Source organism: Phalacrocorax aristotelis, chromosome 11 (assembly GCF_949628215.1).
Source record: "Phalacrocorax aristotelis chromosome 11, bGulAri2.1, whole genome shotgun sequence".
In the NCBI taxonomy this organism is placed as follows: domain Eukaryota; kingdom Metazoa; phylum Chordata; class Aves; order Suliformes; family Phalacrocoracidae; genus Phalacrocorax; species Phalacrocorax aristotelis.
In genome coordinates this window covers 12575687-12593323 of record NC_134286.1, presented here as the reverse complement: position 1 = coordinate 12593323, position 17637 = coordinate 12575687, and the positions used below count along the sequence as shown (strand labels likewise).

General features: G+C 50.5%; 1 protein-coding gene across 2 annotated transcripts in view; it reads right to left on the bottom strand.

Moving 5' to 3' along the window:
* Nucleotides 1-13928, bottom strand: part of LOC142063359 (gamma-aminobutyric acid receptor subunit beta-4) — a 76248-nt gene extending 62320 nt beyond the window's left edge. For both annotated transcript variants that reach the window (XM_075107022.1, XM_075107023.1), the window contains exons 1-2: nt 12624-13928; nt 8566-8654 (exon numbers count right to left, since the gene is read on the bottom strand). In XM_075107022.1, the coding sequence (XP_074963123.1) occupies nt 8566-8654; nt 12624-12703 (169 nt within the window). In that variant the 5' untranslated portion in view covers nt 12704-13928. The remainder of the gene's footprint in view (nt 1-8565; nt 8655-12623) is intronic.
* Between the last annotated feature and the right edge of the window lie 3709 nt (nt 13929-17637).

Genomic DNA, 17637 nt, shown 5'->3' with positions numbered 1-17637 from the left:
GAGGAAAAATTCATGGAATAAGTGCTTTATCAAAATAACGATAACATCTCTCTTTTAGAAGGATACCTCAGAGCCCCTTGCTAGCCGTGATGCACTACAGTGGACTATTTCCAGCAGCACTGGAAAGCGACTGTGTCAGGGACTGAGCAGAGCTGCAGAGAAAGACTGCACCAGCCAAGGGTGAAAAGGAAGGAGGACAGCAACCGGATGCAATTATCTGACACGGCTTTGGCACAAACACGAGAATCAACACCTCCAGTTCCTGTGAGAGTATACTGGCTTAATGGATGACAGCAAGATTTCATCCACTGGACACCAAATCCAGAAAACTATGCTTGGTCCTACCAAGCACAGCTCTAGGACAGGCACACAGGTTACTCAGAAACCCAAATCCATTTTGACTCTGGGCTGAGACTCGTGGGAACTCATCTTCATTGCTGTCTTCGTCATGCCACCCAGATCTCCCTCCAGCACTCTGTGTCAGAGCTTCCTGGCTCTGAAGAAGGATAATAAGGATCTTGTGGGGCTACAGATGAATGCAAAAATATGCTCAACATGCAGCAAGAAGTTCACAAGCTCTATCACACTGGAGGAAGGGGCTGGTCTAATATTCTAAAATATTATTGCACTCAAAAAAAAAGAAACCCAACGCATGAGGAAACAAAATGGATGAAAGTTAGGTGGAAGCATGCCCACTGCTGAATGGGTGTTACAGAGCCAGTTCTTAATTAAACAGTCCACAACATCCTTGTTCATTCCTTTTCCTTGCTTGATAGAGGATGGATTTGCTCTGAGGGTGACGCAGGATTATATACCGGAGGATAGCCCTGACAGAGGGGTCTCTGCCTGATTTGCTGAAGAAGTGATAGCCATGCAGTGAGTGAGAGGGAGGCCTCCAGGAAAGGAAAGAAGATGTTTGTGTAGCTGAGTCCTGTCCTCCAGGACTGGATGTGTCACAGGGGTTCCTGCATGCTCTTTCCTACGCAAGTCACCTAAAGTCTGCATGTCTCTCTCTTGGGGCACTGGGGCTGAGCACTCACAGCTGTGGCTGAAATCAACAGGGCTGTCCTTCGAACATGCAGTGTGCTGACTACAATGCTGCTAAGTATTCTGGAAAGTCAGGTGTTTTGGCTGGGCACCCCACAGCAGGGGATACCTTTGACTCCTTGAGGCGAGGTGTGAACATATTCATGCTGTACTGGTGTGCTTGATAACAGTTATAAAAACAATTAATACTGTGTTGTGAGCAGGTCTGAATACAGAGCAGTCAAGAAAGCATGCATCCAAGAGGGCCTTTGCCTGTTCAGTCCCAGGCTTTGCATCAGTCATGCATCTCACTCCAGTCTGGATCAACCTGTCCTAATCACCTGCTGTGACCACCTCAGCTAGTCCCCACTGTCATACTCCCAGCCTGTCCCTTTCTAGACTGAAGGGAACAAGAAACATCAGATGTGTAAATGGCATATCTTGTGTGCTCTATTGCAAATGTTGGACCTTGCCTCCTGATGCACCCTCACAAGGGGACCAAATATAGATCCAGGGAGAAACCCCAATTCTAGCTTTTCTGAAGTCCTGAGTGTCTGACTTTACAGCCTCAAAGTCCTTTTCACAGCATGTATTTCCTATAAAAAGAGCAAAGTGAAAAAAATAGAAATTCCATCATGTGACAATGTGTTAACATCCACATATGTCCCAAGAAGGACTGGATCCTTTCATTTCCTGCCACTTCAGTTAATGAAGTAAGACACAACAGCAGGAGGTTGTCATCTTCCTTCTGGATTAGCCCTAGAGAGGATGTGACCCATGGTCTGGAGCCAGAAGTCACATAAATGGGGGAGGAAGGGAGGGCTGTACAGCTGCAGTCAGTTTTACTGACCAAGAGCATCCTTTTCTTAACACCCTTTTCTCAGGAAGGAAAGTGGGACTACTGGCAGCCCTGGTGGCATATCTACCTTTTCTTTGGCCCCGGGTGACTCTGGGGATTGCAGACTTTTCCAGACAGCTCCTGCCTCTCCTGCCTTGATTTACTCCCTTCCCCAATCTGGTCCATATCCACCCCTCTGATTTCAAATCCAGAGCTGCTCCTCTGCCCTGCCAGGTGATATTTCCCACCATAGTAAGGTTCTGTGAAGTGCAGCATTTCAGCTTAACCCTGTGTTCAGCTTTGGGCAATTTCTCCTGTGGACAGTGAAGGAAATGGCCCTGGCAGGAGGAGTGCCTCCCTACTAAATCTCAATTCCCTGCACCAAAGCGTGCAAAACGCTTGGCTTAAGGCACCTCAGAAGCATAGGAAAAATTTAACCTGGCTGCTCTGAGATTTAAACATTTTTGCCACAGTGGAGGGGAAGAAAGCTGGAGAGCTGAGGACTAAGCCCTAGAAAGGCAGGTTTGCAGCTCCTACTGCCCCTGGGACAGGCAGCCCAGGACCAGTGCCCACCCCACTGCCAGGCTGCCTCTTCCCAACCCAACATCCTGGCTCTCTTGCCGCAGCACCACCACTCTGGGATGCTGCACTGGTACTGGAGGTGGTGGGGCCACAGTGCATGTGCCAGGCGGGTCGCTGGTGGCCCGGGGTCACCCGCCTGCTACACATACACCTGGGCCATCCCTGCTGGAGGTGCTGCCAGTTCCACCCCCCCAGCATTTTAGGAGACAAAAAAAGCCCAGCATGTACATGCCTCAGCTTGTTCTCAGAAATGTCTGAATCATTTTGCCTAAAATTTCTCCCCTCCCCTTCAAAAAGTCAAAGCAAGCTAGCTGCATGGAAAAAACACATCCACTGTGGTTGAACCTTATATGCAGTGGAAAACAGGGACATTTTCAGGAAGTCTTAACAATGTGCAATACCACCAGCCTTGACTACATAAGAAACCAAATTCCCATTCCTTCCAGTAAAGGACCACTAAGACCAGCTGTTTCCCAGCCACACGGGACTGATGGGCCAGGGCTCGGGCCCCACTCCACCTCCTGCCGCATTTGTGCCAGCCAACGCAGCCGCTCAGCCTGCCAGCCCCGCCAGTTTCAGAGCTGTGAACTACTGACGATGCTTCACTGCAACACTTTTATGCATCAGCAATCGTTTATTTTTACAATTCTGGGTTGCAAATGATGCTGTTACGTTGGGAAGGGCTGAGGATTTTATCCACAGGTCCACTGAGTTTGGAGTGGCCTTTGAAGAAGAAATGTTGTCGAACAAGCAGGACGTGGGGGCAGGCTGGATCCCCAAGAGGGTGCAGGTGTGATGGAGCAGAGAGGAACTGAGGGCAGGAGGAGCAGGGGAGAGAAAGGAGGGAAGCCAAGATATTGCAGCTAAGGAAGGGTCTGGGTGTCAAAGGAGAGGCATGAGCCTGGGCAAAGGTGATGAGACCTAGGAAGCCAGGTCCATGCCACAGAGCAGATGAGGAGCAGGACACAGGCTCATTTCAACCCAAGAGCCCCTAAGTGATAATTTTCCTTAAGGGAATTTGAATTAAAAATAGGGCAGGGAAAGCCACTGGATCCATAGGCGTGGAAACACAGGATTTAACGTGTAATCCTAAGGGCTTCCCAGTCATTCCTTTCTCACCAGGCACGTGCACACCACCCAGGAGAACACTAGGAGTCCTGCACTCTAGGTGGGCTGGAGGCAAGGAACAGAGCATGCCCTTACCCTGCTTTTGGCTAACAAGATCTGTGAATGATGCTGGGAAAATATAAGGGTCCCCTTTCCATCCACTCCTGGGAAGCAGAGCCATCTGCTTGAAACTCTTGCAAAGTTTTGGGCTGGAAATGTTGTACCAACAGAGAGCAGCTGAGTCACTGAGCACAAGTAGGATCTTCCTGCCATTCCTTCATTACCTTCTCTACCCTGGGGCAATACAGTCTTGGTTTGCTTTCTTTTTTTAATTTTCTTTCTGGTTTTTTTTTTTTTTTTCTCCTAGAGAACTAATGCTTCTGAAAGTGAGTGCCTAAGAGCACTTACATGAACCAGGGTGCTGCTTTGAAACCTCCCTCTCTCCCTGACCCGTGGCCCTGCAATGCTTCCCAGACCTGATCTGCAGCATCTCCTGCTCATCCAGTCCCAAATCATAAGCATTGTGCTTGCCTTACTGTGGTCTAGCTTGCAACATATCCACCAAATATTGCCCCCCATACTGTCCATCCCACAGGCCAGGGCCAGCTGGATGATGCCCACCTGCGATTTGATCTCACTGTGAGATACACTGCCCTCCTCCCCCACAGCTGAGCAGGCTCCCCAGCACTCCCTGCCAAAAGACCTCGTTCTGCATTGTTGCTGATCTTGCAGTACCAGGACAGAGATCACCCTCTTCAGCAGACCAAAAGCCCTGGCTGGATCTTCCTCCTACCCTGCAGATCCCTCCTCCAAGGCTGCTCCAAATCCCCACCACAATCATGCCCAAACGCATTAGACCTGCTTTTCAATGACCTCCTGCCCTTTCAGTCCCAGGCCATTTCCTTGCTCAGCCCATGAAAATTGGGCTTTGTGGTCCCTTCATGTCCCAGCCTGCCACTGCCTCACATCTCTCCAACCTGGTGTCCTACTCTAAGGCTGGGGGAACTGTGGCTGAGAAGTCACAGAGCCTGTCCAGAGCCTGTCCAGGGCTTCCGAGGCTGGAAGGGCTTATCAGCTGTGTCCCAAGGACTGATGTACCTGCTGGCCCCTCAACGCCACCCCCTCCACTCCACCTCACCTGGCGCCTGACTGCCTTGGGCTGCCCCTGCTGAGCCAGGATGGCTTTCTGGAGGAGCTGCTCCCACATTTTTCTGTCACTCCCACACAACTTTCCCCCTTTCTGCCGTGTGTTGCCCCATTCATTCCAGCTCCCCAGGTGAGCACATCACACTCATTGCCACAGCGCTACCCATGAGAGCCGACCTGCTCATCGGCCTAATGGGTTTCCAAGGGGGTGGGAGAGAGGGGAGGAGAGTGAGTGGCTGACGCTTCTCAGGCACTCAGCTTGGCCCAGAGCTAACAAGGCATCTCAAAATTAAAAAGTGAACTGCAATCCCCAGCAGGCCTGTCCTCTTTCTGGCATTAGTCGGAGTTCTTTTTCTCTCAAAAAAAAAGAGGGCTGGGGAGCCGTGAGTTGCATTTGGAGCCATTGAAGCACCACGTCCCAGGGATGGTGGGGGTGCTGGGATGAGGAGGGCAGCCTGGGGCTGCTGTGCCGTGGAAGCACTGGCTCTCTTAGATGGGCTGAGAAGTGCAAGATCTGCCTTACCATGGCAAGGAGCACAAACGGTATATAGGAATGTGCTCTTTCAGTGCCTCTCACCCGAAAGTCCCCAGCTCCTTCCCAATCTGTGGGCAGCATCCGAGGGCGTGTGGAGTCCCAGGAGGCAGAGGTGGTACTCTGCCTGCAGGGCTGAGCGAGTAAAGGACAGCGCAGGGGTGATTGCCACCAAGCACTGATGTGGGGGAAGGATGGCAGGAAGGAAACAATGCTCCTGTAGGAGGAAGAGATGGGGAAAGTGATCAGGGAGAGACCATAGAAGGGAGAAAGGGAGAGCAGCCTGGTTCATCACTTCTGTGGGTTGCATTTCTCACGTAGGAATCTGTCCGGGAAGGGTCTTTCTCTGCCTGCACCTCCGGGGTACCCAGCACCAGTTTTCTGATCTTCCTGCCCCCAATGCCCTCACCCTTGAGCTGAAGAGGGCTGAGGGTTATGGCTGGTAGAGGTGCTCTCTGGAGAAGCTCAGCCTGCTCACAGGAACCTGAGCAGTAGCTGCTTTTCTCCAGTCCTGTCCATTCCTCCTGCAGGCAGCTGCCCGTCCAGCCAGACGCCTCAGCCACTGCTGGGTCAGCCCCGAGACAGACCCATGCTATTCATCCAGGACAGACGGCTGTAACCAGGACCTGCCACCCCTCTGAGATGCTGTCTTGGCCATTTGCAGTGCACCCTGACTGGTCTTTCCGGGGCAAAAGCACAGGTGGGTGAAGAGTGATCACCTGCACCAGCAAAGATGGCTTACACACATCTTGCCCAGCTTAAAGGCAGCAGAGGGGTGGCAGGACAGTCCAATTGGAGCACAAGGTGGGCTGTGGGGCTGTATCCTGGAGAACAGCCCAGTCCCACACATCCTTGAAAGGTGGTAGGTCTGGACACATACAGCTTCCAGGACTTTGCACAAAGTGTACCTTTTCCAGTTGCACACAACTTATTGGGGAGAACTTAACCCTCTCTACAGCAGGGCTGTGGATGAATTAGAAGTAACAAAGGGTTAGATGCATTCTGGCATGATCCCACTGGATTTCTTCTAGGAACGGATTTGGCCCAAAATCTCAGAGAACCGGTGAGTTCTGAGGACAGCAATGGTGCAAAGAAACTTCTACCCCTTTCCCCTGGGCTAATGATCTCCAGCTTTCAGACTCACCTCTCAGACCACCCTTCCCTCAACTGTAAATGTTGAAGGGGAAATTTTGTCCAGATAAGCTTATCCTCAGGGGGAGGGGGCCAGACATGCTGAGGGTTAGGGCATCCCTGCACACAGAGCACCAAAGGCACTGTCACCGGTGCTGCCCGCTGGGACTTTGCACTCACAAGCAGAGAGAAGGACAAAAAGGGTCAAAGGCAACAGTGAGATGAGTGCAGGAAGGAGGGTTACCGTCCTCTTTCTGTTTCTCCACTTCTCCACTTGAGTGAAGGAAAATGCAGTATGTACCTTTGGAATTCTGAGTGAAACCAAATGAAATGCAATGGTTGCCCAAAAACATCAATTTTATAACCAGGAAGGATGCAGTGCCTGCCGAGCCCAGCCCATGCACCACACAGACCTGGCAGGGTCAGCAGCACTGCCTGCACCGAGCCCCATGCTATCTTGCCCTGGCTGAAGGAAGGGGTGGTCTGCGTCCAGGGTGGGTGGTAGGATGCCCCGGGGACCTGGCATCAGAGTACGCAGGCTGTGAAATGGACCTGGGCTGCTGGACCTCCAGTCCCACAGCTCCCCGCTCCACACCTCTGCTCTGTGCCTCCGTGAAGCCAGATCACCTACTGTTTTACTGTATCATAATCATCTCAATGGCATACAAGATGGTTTTCTTGCATTTTTTGTGTCATATCTGCAGTTCTCCCCCTCATAAAATGTGACTGCACCAGTTCCTGTGATTGAAGCTGGTCAGGTAATAGGGACATTTCACATTTCCCAGACAGAGCCTTTAAATCAAATCCCATGTTCAAAGGAGAGAAGGGCCAGGGGGAACCCCTGTTTCCTTGCAGAGCGCTTAAGCCTCCCCAAAGCATTCCCCACTGCACTGAAGTGACCTTCCAGATGCCCTCTGAGCACTATGTAGGGATGAGCATCTCCCCCACCCCACAGCTTTCCATGAGGCCAGGGCCCAGCAGCACTTGATGCTGCTGCCTGAAAGCCCCAGTCCACCCTGGGGGAGAGCGCAGGGGCAAGGGCGGTGGGGACAGTGTGCATGGGGAGGGAAGAAAGCAGTCTCTGCTGAAGGGTAAAGGGCATGAGTGTCTGGGGGCAGGTTTAGGTGAGGGGCAAGGAAACCAGAAGTTTCAGGGAGCGATGGGTTCATTCATGGGGTCATGGGAAACTGGAATACACTGAGGTGACTTCAATACCTGATGAAATCAGTGGGGATATTCCCCATCGCCAGTTTCAAGGAACTCTGGATCAGGCCCTTTGGGAGAAAACTCCTTCCTTGTATCACTATGGACTTGGCCCTGGCATCTCTTCTGCTCCAGAGCACAAGCATGAATCTGCTTCCCAACAGTCATCTGGAGGACATCTCGATGTGGTTCCTGTCCTCCTGCAGCCTGACAATCCCCCAGTCCCACATATCTCCTTATGAGGAGGAAATAGCATTGCTCAGAAAAGACTGAAAACAACCAACCTTGGCAGGCTGAAGCCAGAAGTCCTCCAGATCCCCCTCCCTGTGTGGTCAGCTGTGGTTCTCCACTGCCTCCTCCTCTCCAACAAATGGACCTTAACTGTACCCTGGAGTACAGCGCTACCTAAGAATTATTTCATGTTTCGTCTCCACCAGGATGACAAAGAGAAGGCTCTTCCCATTCTCTTTTTTGCTCACAGAACTCAAGAGAGGAATCACAGATCCTTGTGTTTCCTACTGAATAAGCAGCAAGGCCACCAGTTCCCCACAGAATATTTTATCCCATATAGCCTGGCAGACCAACCTACAGCCCTGCCAATGGACACCCCAACCCTCTGCAAGGAAAAGAGCTAAAAATTCTGGAATTGGGAACAGAATTGGATGAGGGTGATCTGTTGCCTATGATAGAGGAAAATTTCAAGTAGAGGAAAAGCAGAGTGTCTCTGTCCCAGACCTCAGAAACACCATACCATGGAGAATCCCCAGCTGTCTGCAGAAATTGGTCATGGCAGGAGGAGAGGAGGAGGAGGCAAACCAAGAGGCAAGAAAGAAACACGAGGGAGAAGGCAAGAAGGAGATAGGCCTAGCAAACAGTGGCAGGGGAAGAAGATAGGTGGGAGCATTTTGCAAGGTCAGTGCCTGTTGCGAACAGCCAAGCCAGCAGCACAAACACGCAATGGCCCACATGGTCTGGTCCCCACGACCGGCCATCGCCATACCTCCAAAGTCAGGTCTGAGGCGGACGTCATAGCCCTTCAGCAGTTTGTCCACAATCTCTTTCACCACAGAAATATTCCCAGTGGATGGGCTGAAAGAGAAAAGAAAAGAGTCCTTGTCATCCTTTGTGCCACTGGCCCCATGGGAGGGGGTCCCAGCTGGGCAGCACCGCCAGAGCATCCCTCGTGTCCCAAGGCACCAAAGTGCCTACGTGTGCTACAGACACCCCAGCCATGGGCACAGCCTCCCCCTTTCCTTTCTTGCTTGTATTTTCTGTCCCTGGTGCAGCTCTTGGCCCCCGGCCTGTACACGAGCCCCACAGGGCTGCCAGATGGTCCTAAGCTGTCCTTGGGGGTGGTCTCCGCAGGTGTTTTGGCTCTTCTTTTGCAGCTCACCCCAGCTCCTGGGTACTCCAAACTCCATCACCCCGTGCTCCTGCCCAGTGCGTGCCTGCATCTCAGCAGTCCTTACAGGCTGGCAGCCCCCTCAATGTGGGCACCGCTCACCACACACACCCCCTCCCCAACCACTGACCTGCACACTCAGGGGGTGCTGCACCATGCACACCCACACACACGCAGGCAGAAATTATCCTTTCTATTGCACCAAGGTGTGCATTGGGGAGCTGCAGCCCTCTCTTGCAGGGCTCACTCCCCTTCCCCTGCCACACTGGGCACTTGCTCCTGGTCTTACACCGCACAGCACAGACTTGTCACACACTGAGGTCCCCGTTACACAAGCCCCCACCTTCCCCTCAGCAGGCACCTTGCACTGTCACACATCCCAGTGCAACCTGAGCTTCTCAGCACACCCAGATATTTCTTCATATTATTGAAGTGAAGGAAAAACAATGCTCCTTTTGCCCTGTGGCCTTAACATACAGCTGATCTTTGGCATGTAAAATATAATTTTCTGTCATTCAACATCACCGTGACTTCTTAGCAATGCAAACCAAGAGACAAAGGCAGGGAAGGAGAGTCCATCTTTTGCTCTCTGTGGTAGGGCAGCGATCCTTTCCCTCCCAACCCTCTGACTTGCACGCAGGGGGGCCAGCCGTCCTCCCTAACACTGATCCATCTCCTCCAGCCATTTCAGCAAGGGAGCTCCCTTTAATAACAGCCCAAGAGCCAAAGCAAAACTGAAGGTGGGAAATCAAAAAGCAGGAGATGCTAAAAATATTTAACCTATTCAGTGCTGTGGGATATATAGATTTTCTGCTTGAAAACCCAGCCTTTGTGCCACCCTCGTCCCCTGCTTTGCATGAGAATAGAGACCCTGCTAGTGACAACTGCTGCTCTTTGCAGTCACCCACCACAACAGTATGTCTCCCTGTCAACACCGCCTCCCACATTCATCCAAGTCAAACTGAAAGCTGCACCATAGCACTGCCTCTATCAGCCAGCCCTGTGCCTCCCTGGACACCGGCATTTGTGCTCTCATGTCTGTGTACACACACACACGGACGTACGGACTGCCTGGCTGTGCACACAGACATGCAGGCCCATGAAAATGCTGGAACTCAAGAGTACAGCTGTGAAACATGCACAGACCTCTGTGTGCATGTGTGTGACCACATCCAAGTCTGTGTGGAGGTGCCTGTGGGTGCAGATCTTGCTCCATTGGGTGTGATGAGACACTGGGCTGTGGCCACATTTTATCCAGGAGCACAGAAACAGGCATTGGTGCATGCCTGAGGCTGGGTTCCCAGGTGCCCAGACTCTCTGTATAGGTGTGGGTGGAGGCATGTGGGACTGCTGGGGAGTCTGGGCATGCGTTAAGGCTCTGAATGCACAGGCTGTGTATGTGCAGGGATTTCTCAACCAAACAGGGATGTGTGAATGTGAGGCAGCACACTTCCCAGGCCCAGCTTTGGTGCATGGACAAACTGTTCAGCACTTGTGCTTGGGGGGAGAAGTGTCTGAACTGCGTTCCTGAGCATGCACCTTACAGGAGTACAGCTCTTCGTTGCATTGCTTTATTCACTGTAAAAAGGCCAGAGAGGTGTGCCCAGATGGACATTTTCACAACACTGTGTCGAGGCTTGCAAGATCTGCTTGCACCTGTGGATTTCTATGCAGGTATGAGTGGTTTTGCAAAATGCTTATGTGTATATGCTTGCTGTGGATTGACAGTGTGTGCCAGCATTTGTTCATCTCTAGACAGTCATTCCTAGGTACACAGATTTCCATATTCATAATATAGACACTATGTATTTCTCAAGGGATTTAGACACTTCTGTTTAGCTTCACACAGGACAAACTCAGGAATCAGTGTCACCTCTTCAATATAGGCAAGGAAATTAAGGCAGAAACAGTAACCAAGGTGCCAGGGACCCTGCAGGAAGTGGCAGAGTGGGAAGAGGGGTATAGGGGCTTTTCCCTCCTCATCAGCTACAAGTTGGCCCAGTGAGGGCATAAACTGGCATAATGATTAAGGGCAAGGTCTCTTGCCTCTCAGTGTTCCTTTTGATCTAAAAAGGAGCACTTGTGCTGAACAGGCAAGTTGTGCGTTTGCCCAGCTGCAGGCGAGCAGCTGCATGTAAGCGCTATTCCTGGCAAATGTGGGTCTACATCCGCTTAGGGAGCACGTACATCCAGCCTGTGAACTGTATTTTTGAATACTGTGTCCCTGACTCTGTGTGGGTGTGCATGTGCTTTGCATATAAACATACACTTGCAGCCAAACATCTACATATATGTGCACCATGCTGCTGGCTGGGGTGTGTGGGAGTAGCTGAAGGCATGTGCACATGGGAGAGTGTTTTGTCTCCAAGGTATGCACAGATATACATGCAGACTATAGGTGAATATCACTCCTGGACATAAGCAGATATAAACACACATGTAAGGACACATCTGAGCAAAGGATTTTGAGATGGGCATTGATCTTTACACATTTGCTTGGATGCTGCCTCTAAGCATGCCTCTGTGTGTTCATACACAGTGCAGCAGTGCTCGAATGGTGTGGGTAAGGTGGGCACGAATCTGCGCATGTGCATGTTTATAACTATGGGAACATAAATTTTTGTATATACAGATCTGCAAGCCTGTGCGGGGACCTGCATGTGTGCATCAGGAGCACACTGCTCAGAGTGCATGGCTGAGCAAGGAAATGCCATAGCTCCCTCCCCAGCAGACCTCATGCACGCTGTCAGCATAGAGGTACAATCCCACCTGCCTGCATGTGTGAGAAAGGAGAGTGAGGAGGAATAGGCTGCGCTACTCTGTGTGTGTGAAGGAGTGGATAAATGCCTGTGTCAGAGCAAACAGGTGTGCTCTGTACACCTTGTCCAGGCTGGATGGGTGCCTGCACCTCTGGTTGCTTGGATCACTCGGAGTAACCAAGGCATATACGAGGAATAGCTGCAGCTTGAGTATGCCGGGTATTAGTGCAAACATTTACATGGCTACATGCAGAGCAGGTAAAGCGTGGTGTGCTCTGTAGGCGTGTTGTGTACACGTGTGTGCACCCGAATGGACATGGATGAATGTGCACATGCAAGGATGTATATGAACAGATTGCACCCACAGATGATTATGTTGCATGCCATAAATCTGCATGGAGGCACAGACATGGGCATTGCCTCCCGTACACTGCAGAGCCAGGGCTTCGGCACAGGCAGAGCACGCTTGGATGCGAGTGTGGCTGCGTGTGTGCAGACACAGGCATGGCCAAGGCAGCCCTGTGCCGGGGTGCGTATGCACACAGCGCTGTGCCATGCACTCACCGGCTCCTACGGACACCATGTTACCCAGCAAAATGCTTCGTTTTTGCCGTTTTCCCCCCGGTCGCGTTCGGGGGAGGGGGGACGCGCTGCAAGTGGGCTGCGAGGTGGGCTCCGTCTGCAGAAAGCCTGCTCCACATCTCATGTATGAGCATCCCTCCTCCCCCTGAAATGACACGGACTGGGAAAAAACAACAGCAGGCAGCAGGGGAAGCAATTTGGGGAAAGAACCCCCTCCCTTTTCCCACATACAGATCGATGAAGAAAACCCCAAACAAAATAAACAAATCCTGTATCAGCCCCCCGGTCCCTGCAGCCTGGGATGACAATCCTTACCTTTGCGCACAGCAGGCGAGACAAAGAGCTGCTAAAGCAGAGACAATTCCACTCAATCTGTCTGCCTGAAATGTCCACATTTCCACAAAGACGAAGGATAAAAAAAAATCTTTGGAGGGGAGGGGAAAGAAGGATGGATCTTCTGAAATCCCCCTCCAAAAAAAGGGGGGGAGGGAAAAAAAGAAACCAACCCCCCCAGCTAATGATTTCCTAGAGAAAAAGAATAATGAAAAAACCTAAAAAATGTGGGGGAAAAATATCCCCCCCCCCTCCTTCAGTGCCAGTCAAAGAATTCGTTTCTTCTTCCTTTCAGCATCCTCTCAACAAGAGACATCCTCTGGTAATGGAGAAAATCCCAAGAGAAAGAAAAATAAAATGCCCCCAAATGGGCTCAGCAAAATGTGAAATTGAATCTCACAGGTACACAGAAGAAGGAGAAGAAAAAAAAAAAAAACCAAAAAAAAAGAAGAAGAAAAAAGAACTCGGTGTCCCCTGAGCACTCCACTTGGATTATTTTTCCTCCTGCTCTTTTGCCATCCGGTTCTGCAGATGTTGCATGGCTCCTGCTACCCACCTTCAGAGAAGAGGAGGAGGAGAAAGAGAGTGTGTGTGTGTGTGTGTGTGTGTGAGGGGGGAGGTGTGAGTTATCTAGCAATAAGATTTTATTCTGGATTTTACCTACTTGCTCCCCCCTCCCTCTTTATTTTCCGAGGGGGAAGGGGAAGCAACCTAACCCCACTGTGCTGTTATTTTATTTTAGGGAAATCTCAGGCTCCTCACTTGGATGGTTTGGGGGTTTTCTCAGAGGGTTAAAAAAAGGGAAAACCAAATGCAACCCAGTAAATAAATAAATACATATATGCATGTGTAGAAAAAAAATAAATTCCTGTCTGTGGAAAGAGCTGCTCTCTGAGGGAGGACTGGATGTCTCCCTAGTGCTGTTGCCGCAGCTCCTGTGGAGTTTTGCTGCTCATTGCAAAGTCACAACGGGAGGGGAGGAGAGAGGAAGTTTGTGGATGGGGAGGGGGACTCTCCGGGCAAATTGGGATCCTGACGTCATGGCTGACAACATTAACCCCTGCTGGCTTGCAGAGGGGATTTTTTTTCTTTTTTTCCCAGGGAGGTGGGACAGGGGAGAGGATGGAAAAGGTGATGGCATTTTGGCAAGTGGGGGGATGCACCTAGACAAGAGTGGCTCAGTTGCAAGCACTGATGGGTGCTGTGGTTGCCTGAAACAGTGTGATCAGCAAAGGCTGAGCTTCTTTCCTCAGCCACAGAGATAAAAAAGAAGGTGAATTACTGAGGCTCTCTTTATGCTAAAGGACAGTGTGGCCTGGCGGCCTCTTCCTAGGGTGCTGGGGAAGATCTGAAGCCTCTGGTGGGACTGGAGACTTCTGCAGGCCATGGGAGCCCAGTTCAACAGGGATGCTCAGCTTTCCCTGGAGGGTGCTGTGTTATGGGTATAGCACAGTCTGGGGGAAAAGGGAGGCTGAACTTTCAGAAATACTACTGAGAATCAGGTGCTGTGTCTTTGCCTGCTGAAATGGTAATAGCCATTGAAATCTTAAGTCACAATCTCCTGTGCATCAGGTTCTGATCTTTATCTTTAAAAAGTAGTATAACTAAGGAGTTCTACATCCCTACATCAGGCATGCAGAAATGTATTTCCATGGAGCATTTTCTCCTAGGAAAAAGAAGAGCTCTAGCAGCACTTTGAATACAGAGCAGAAGCTGTGGCTCCAGGAAGAAATGTGTGAGCTCTCATGCCAGGACTGTCCTGGATGCTGTACCTGCGGCAGCTCAGAGCAAGCCCTCCAAGAAGTCTCCCCTCCCCTGGTGCTGACTGACACCTGTACGTGGATGGTCAGCCCTCTGGGACAAGAGGGCAGAGCACATGTGTCACTGCAGCTTGGCAGAACAAAGTCCAAAATGCCTCTGAAGAAGCACAGGGCACTGCACAGTGGCCACCAGGCAGCACCCTCATCCTGCCCTTCCCTGCAGGGAGAACTGCCCCAGCCCTAGCTGGGCAGATCCTGGGCTCTGGGGTTCATAATGCTCCCTTCCCTCAAGCTTGGCATGGCTCTTCATGGTTTCCTCATCAAAGGCACATCACAGATCATGTACTCTGCATCCTCCTTGCCTTTGGATGAGCTGCCCCTGCTCCTCTTGGGTGCTGGCTGTTGTACAGGTATGGTATTTACCTCATCTTCTGCTGCCAGCACACAAGTCTCCTGGCAGCAGTGTGATTCTGAAGCACTTATTCTGAATTAAGTTGCTGGGTACCAGGGAGGAGCTCTTGGGGAGACGAGAAACATTTGCCTCTGCCAAGACTCAGGGCACCAGGGGCCCATTTACCCCTCCTAGGCCCTGCTGCTCCTCCCTTTTCTGGCCCTTTAGCACTGCTCTTTCCCACCAGCTGTGATTGCATGTTACTGGCAAAAAGGTAAGTTGAAAGCAAATGTCAGAGGCATACATGAAGAGGGAAAATTATGCTCACAAATGGTGACATTTGTGCTTGCAAGTTCACCCAGTCGGGAGCAGAAACCGTGTCACATGAATTATCTGACCACTCAGCCACAACGGGAAACTTTGGAAAGCCAATTGCTTAGCAGTGAATGCATTCAAAGAAGCTGTTGTCTGCTCTTGAATAATCTACCTGAAGCCATGTTCATGAATAAAGGACTGCTTTGGAATTAGTCACTCATCTCTGCTGAGTGTCATTAAAGCTGATGCACACTGATATGTGATGATGCTCACTGAGGTGTTTGTTTCTTGCCCTCCAGAAGATGGGCATCCTTGAGCCCCTCCCAGAATCCCAGATTCTGGGTGTCCCTCCCCTGCTGGGGGCTTTCTGCTTTCCAGAGAGAGCCCAGCAATGGTTTCTTCTGAAGTTCATATTCTGAGTGTGAAAAGAGCTGAGAGAGGCTGCTGGAGTTGAAATGCTGTGGTTGTAATCACCCTGAAGAGGCCATGGAGGATTGTGTTTGTGGCCATTTGCTGTCCTCCACTATTAAATAATTAATTTTCTCTCCCCTCTTACTTGTTGCTCTGCTGCAAGCTCCACCCTGACCTCCCTTCTTATTCTGTGTCTGCCACTGACTTCCAGTCATAATTAGCATGACAGTGTTGTGCCAATAGCCTCTACAGATCATGGCTTATGGTCTACAGCCACCAGACAGTGCAATTTTCTTTTAATTCTTTTTTCTTTTCCCTCTTTTTTTCTTTTTTTTTTTTTTCTCTCTCCATGGTGTCTTACAGTTGAGCACTTGCCTGGTCTTCATCTGTGTGCTATCTCCATCTTTGGGTTCATGGCATGGGAGAGAAGGATCAGTGCTGTCCTGAGGGGTTTGCATGAGTAAAACAGTGAGGCAGTGAATCAGATTGTCCCTATCTTTTAGCAAGAGCAGGGAAAGAGAGGAAGGCTGAGCTTTGCCAACACCAAGGCATGCTTTAAAACTCCTCTCCAAGCATGAAGATGCACTCAGCAAATGAATTCTGGGTAGATATTCAGTAGAAAGTATCCAGCATTAGGAAATACCATAATTAGGACTAGTGCTAGGGAGCATCCAAAATACAGGTCCACCAGTACCACTTAGCTGTGTCACCTCCTGCCCAGAGGAGGTGTCATACGTCCCTCTCGCAGCAGAAGGGAATAAGGAGCTTTTTCCCTTGCCATAACAATTATCACATAAGTTCTGCTTTTCCCACGGGCTTGCTACCAAGGTGGGAAATCTTCCTGGTCCCTTCTCCCCACTGGCAGGATGTAAAGCCAACAACTCACAGCAGAAGATGGTTATTCTTCTAAAGCAGAAAAAGGACAAGAGAAGAGAAAGAAAAACAAACCAGACACTAAACCAGAAGTTTAATAGACGCCCTGCAGGAAGGGAGAATATATTCAGCCCCAGAGCTGGCATTCCTGGGTGGAAGCTGGAAAACACCCTGAAAATACATGAAGTGTACCTCATGAGGCAGAAATAGAGGACAGAGACAAGAGAAGCTTTCCCACCTGATGCAGTGCACAGCCCCTGTTTCCCGCTGCATCCAAGACTGAACTCACCCAGCCAGAGACCCTTTGCACTTGCAGCTCCAGGTTCTGGCAGGAAAGGTCTTTCTTCAAGGTATCCTGCAGGACAAATGTTCCACAATTACAGGGCCACCTAATCACCCTCAGGCATTGGCAATAGAAGACCACAAGTCACTGCTCCCATGTACTAATGGGGCTGACAGCCACCAGCAACTGCTTGGACAGCTGGAACTGTAATTCCGGCAGCTCTGTGCCCTCTAACTCACAAATCGTTCCTAATGTGTTAGCCTAGGAGCCCCTCTGCTTGGACACACCATATGCTAGATGTTATATATTCCTGAGGAAATATCCCAAAGACAGCGTGTATATACAGGGTTCCCCATTTTTGCTGAGTGAAAGATCCTTCATCACTTTGCAAGATAGTACAGACTTCTCCAGAGTAAGTGGAAATATTCACTGTTTTTAGGAACTGTGAAGGGGTGAACTGGCGAGTAGAGCTCTGCATGCAGTCATGTATCTCCTCTGTGCTCAAATCTCTTTAACTAGAAGATGGAAAGTGTAGAGGGAAAGGAGAAAGGATTGTTCATGGAGATGGGTTCATGCACCAAGCTCCCACTCCAGCCTGCCTTTTAGCTTATGAGGCTGAAGACAGAGTCTAGTTTGGAATTTCCTTCACTTGAAAAATGATATGACCAAGTGAAGGTCCTTTGCTTATGAGAGTGCAGAAGTGCTGTGATAGCTGTGGTTGTTGAGGTTTATCTCCCATGCCTACAATGACAGAACAGCTCTGTGCATGCTAGTCTCCCCATGCAGAGGGACAATCTGCTCCAGCCATACCTGAAGACTGGTGATGCTCAGAGGTGGCTGAGTTGGGTCCTCAAGGCAGCCTTAGGGCTGACATGCAGCTGTAGTAGAGCTGTGGTGCCCTGGGATGCGTGCATTCATCCCTGCATGCATGTTGAGGGATGTAGAGCCTCAGTCATCTCGTGA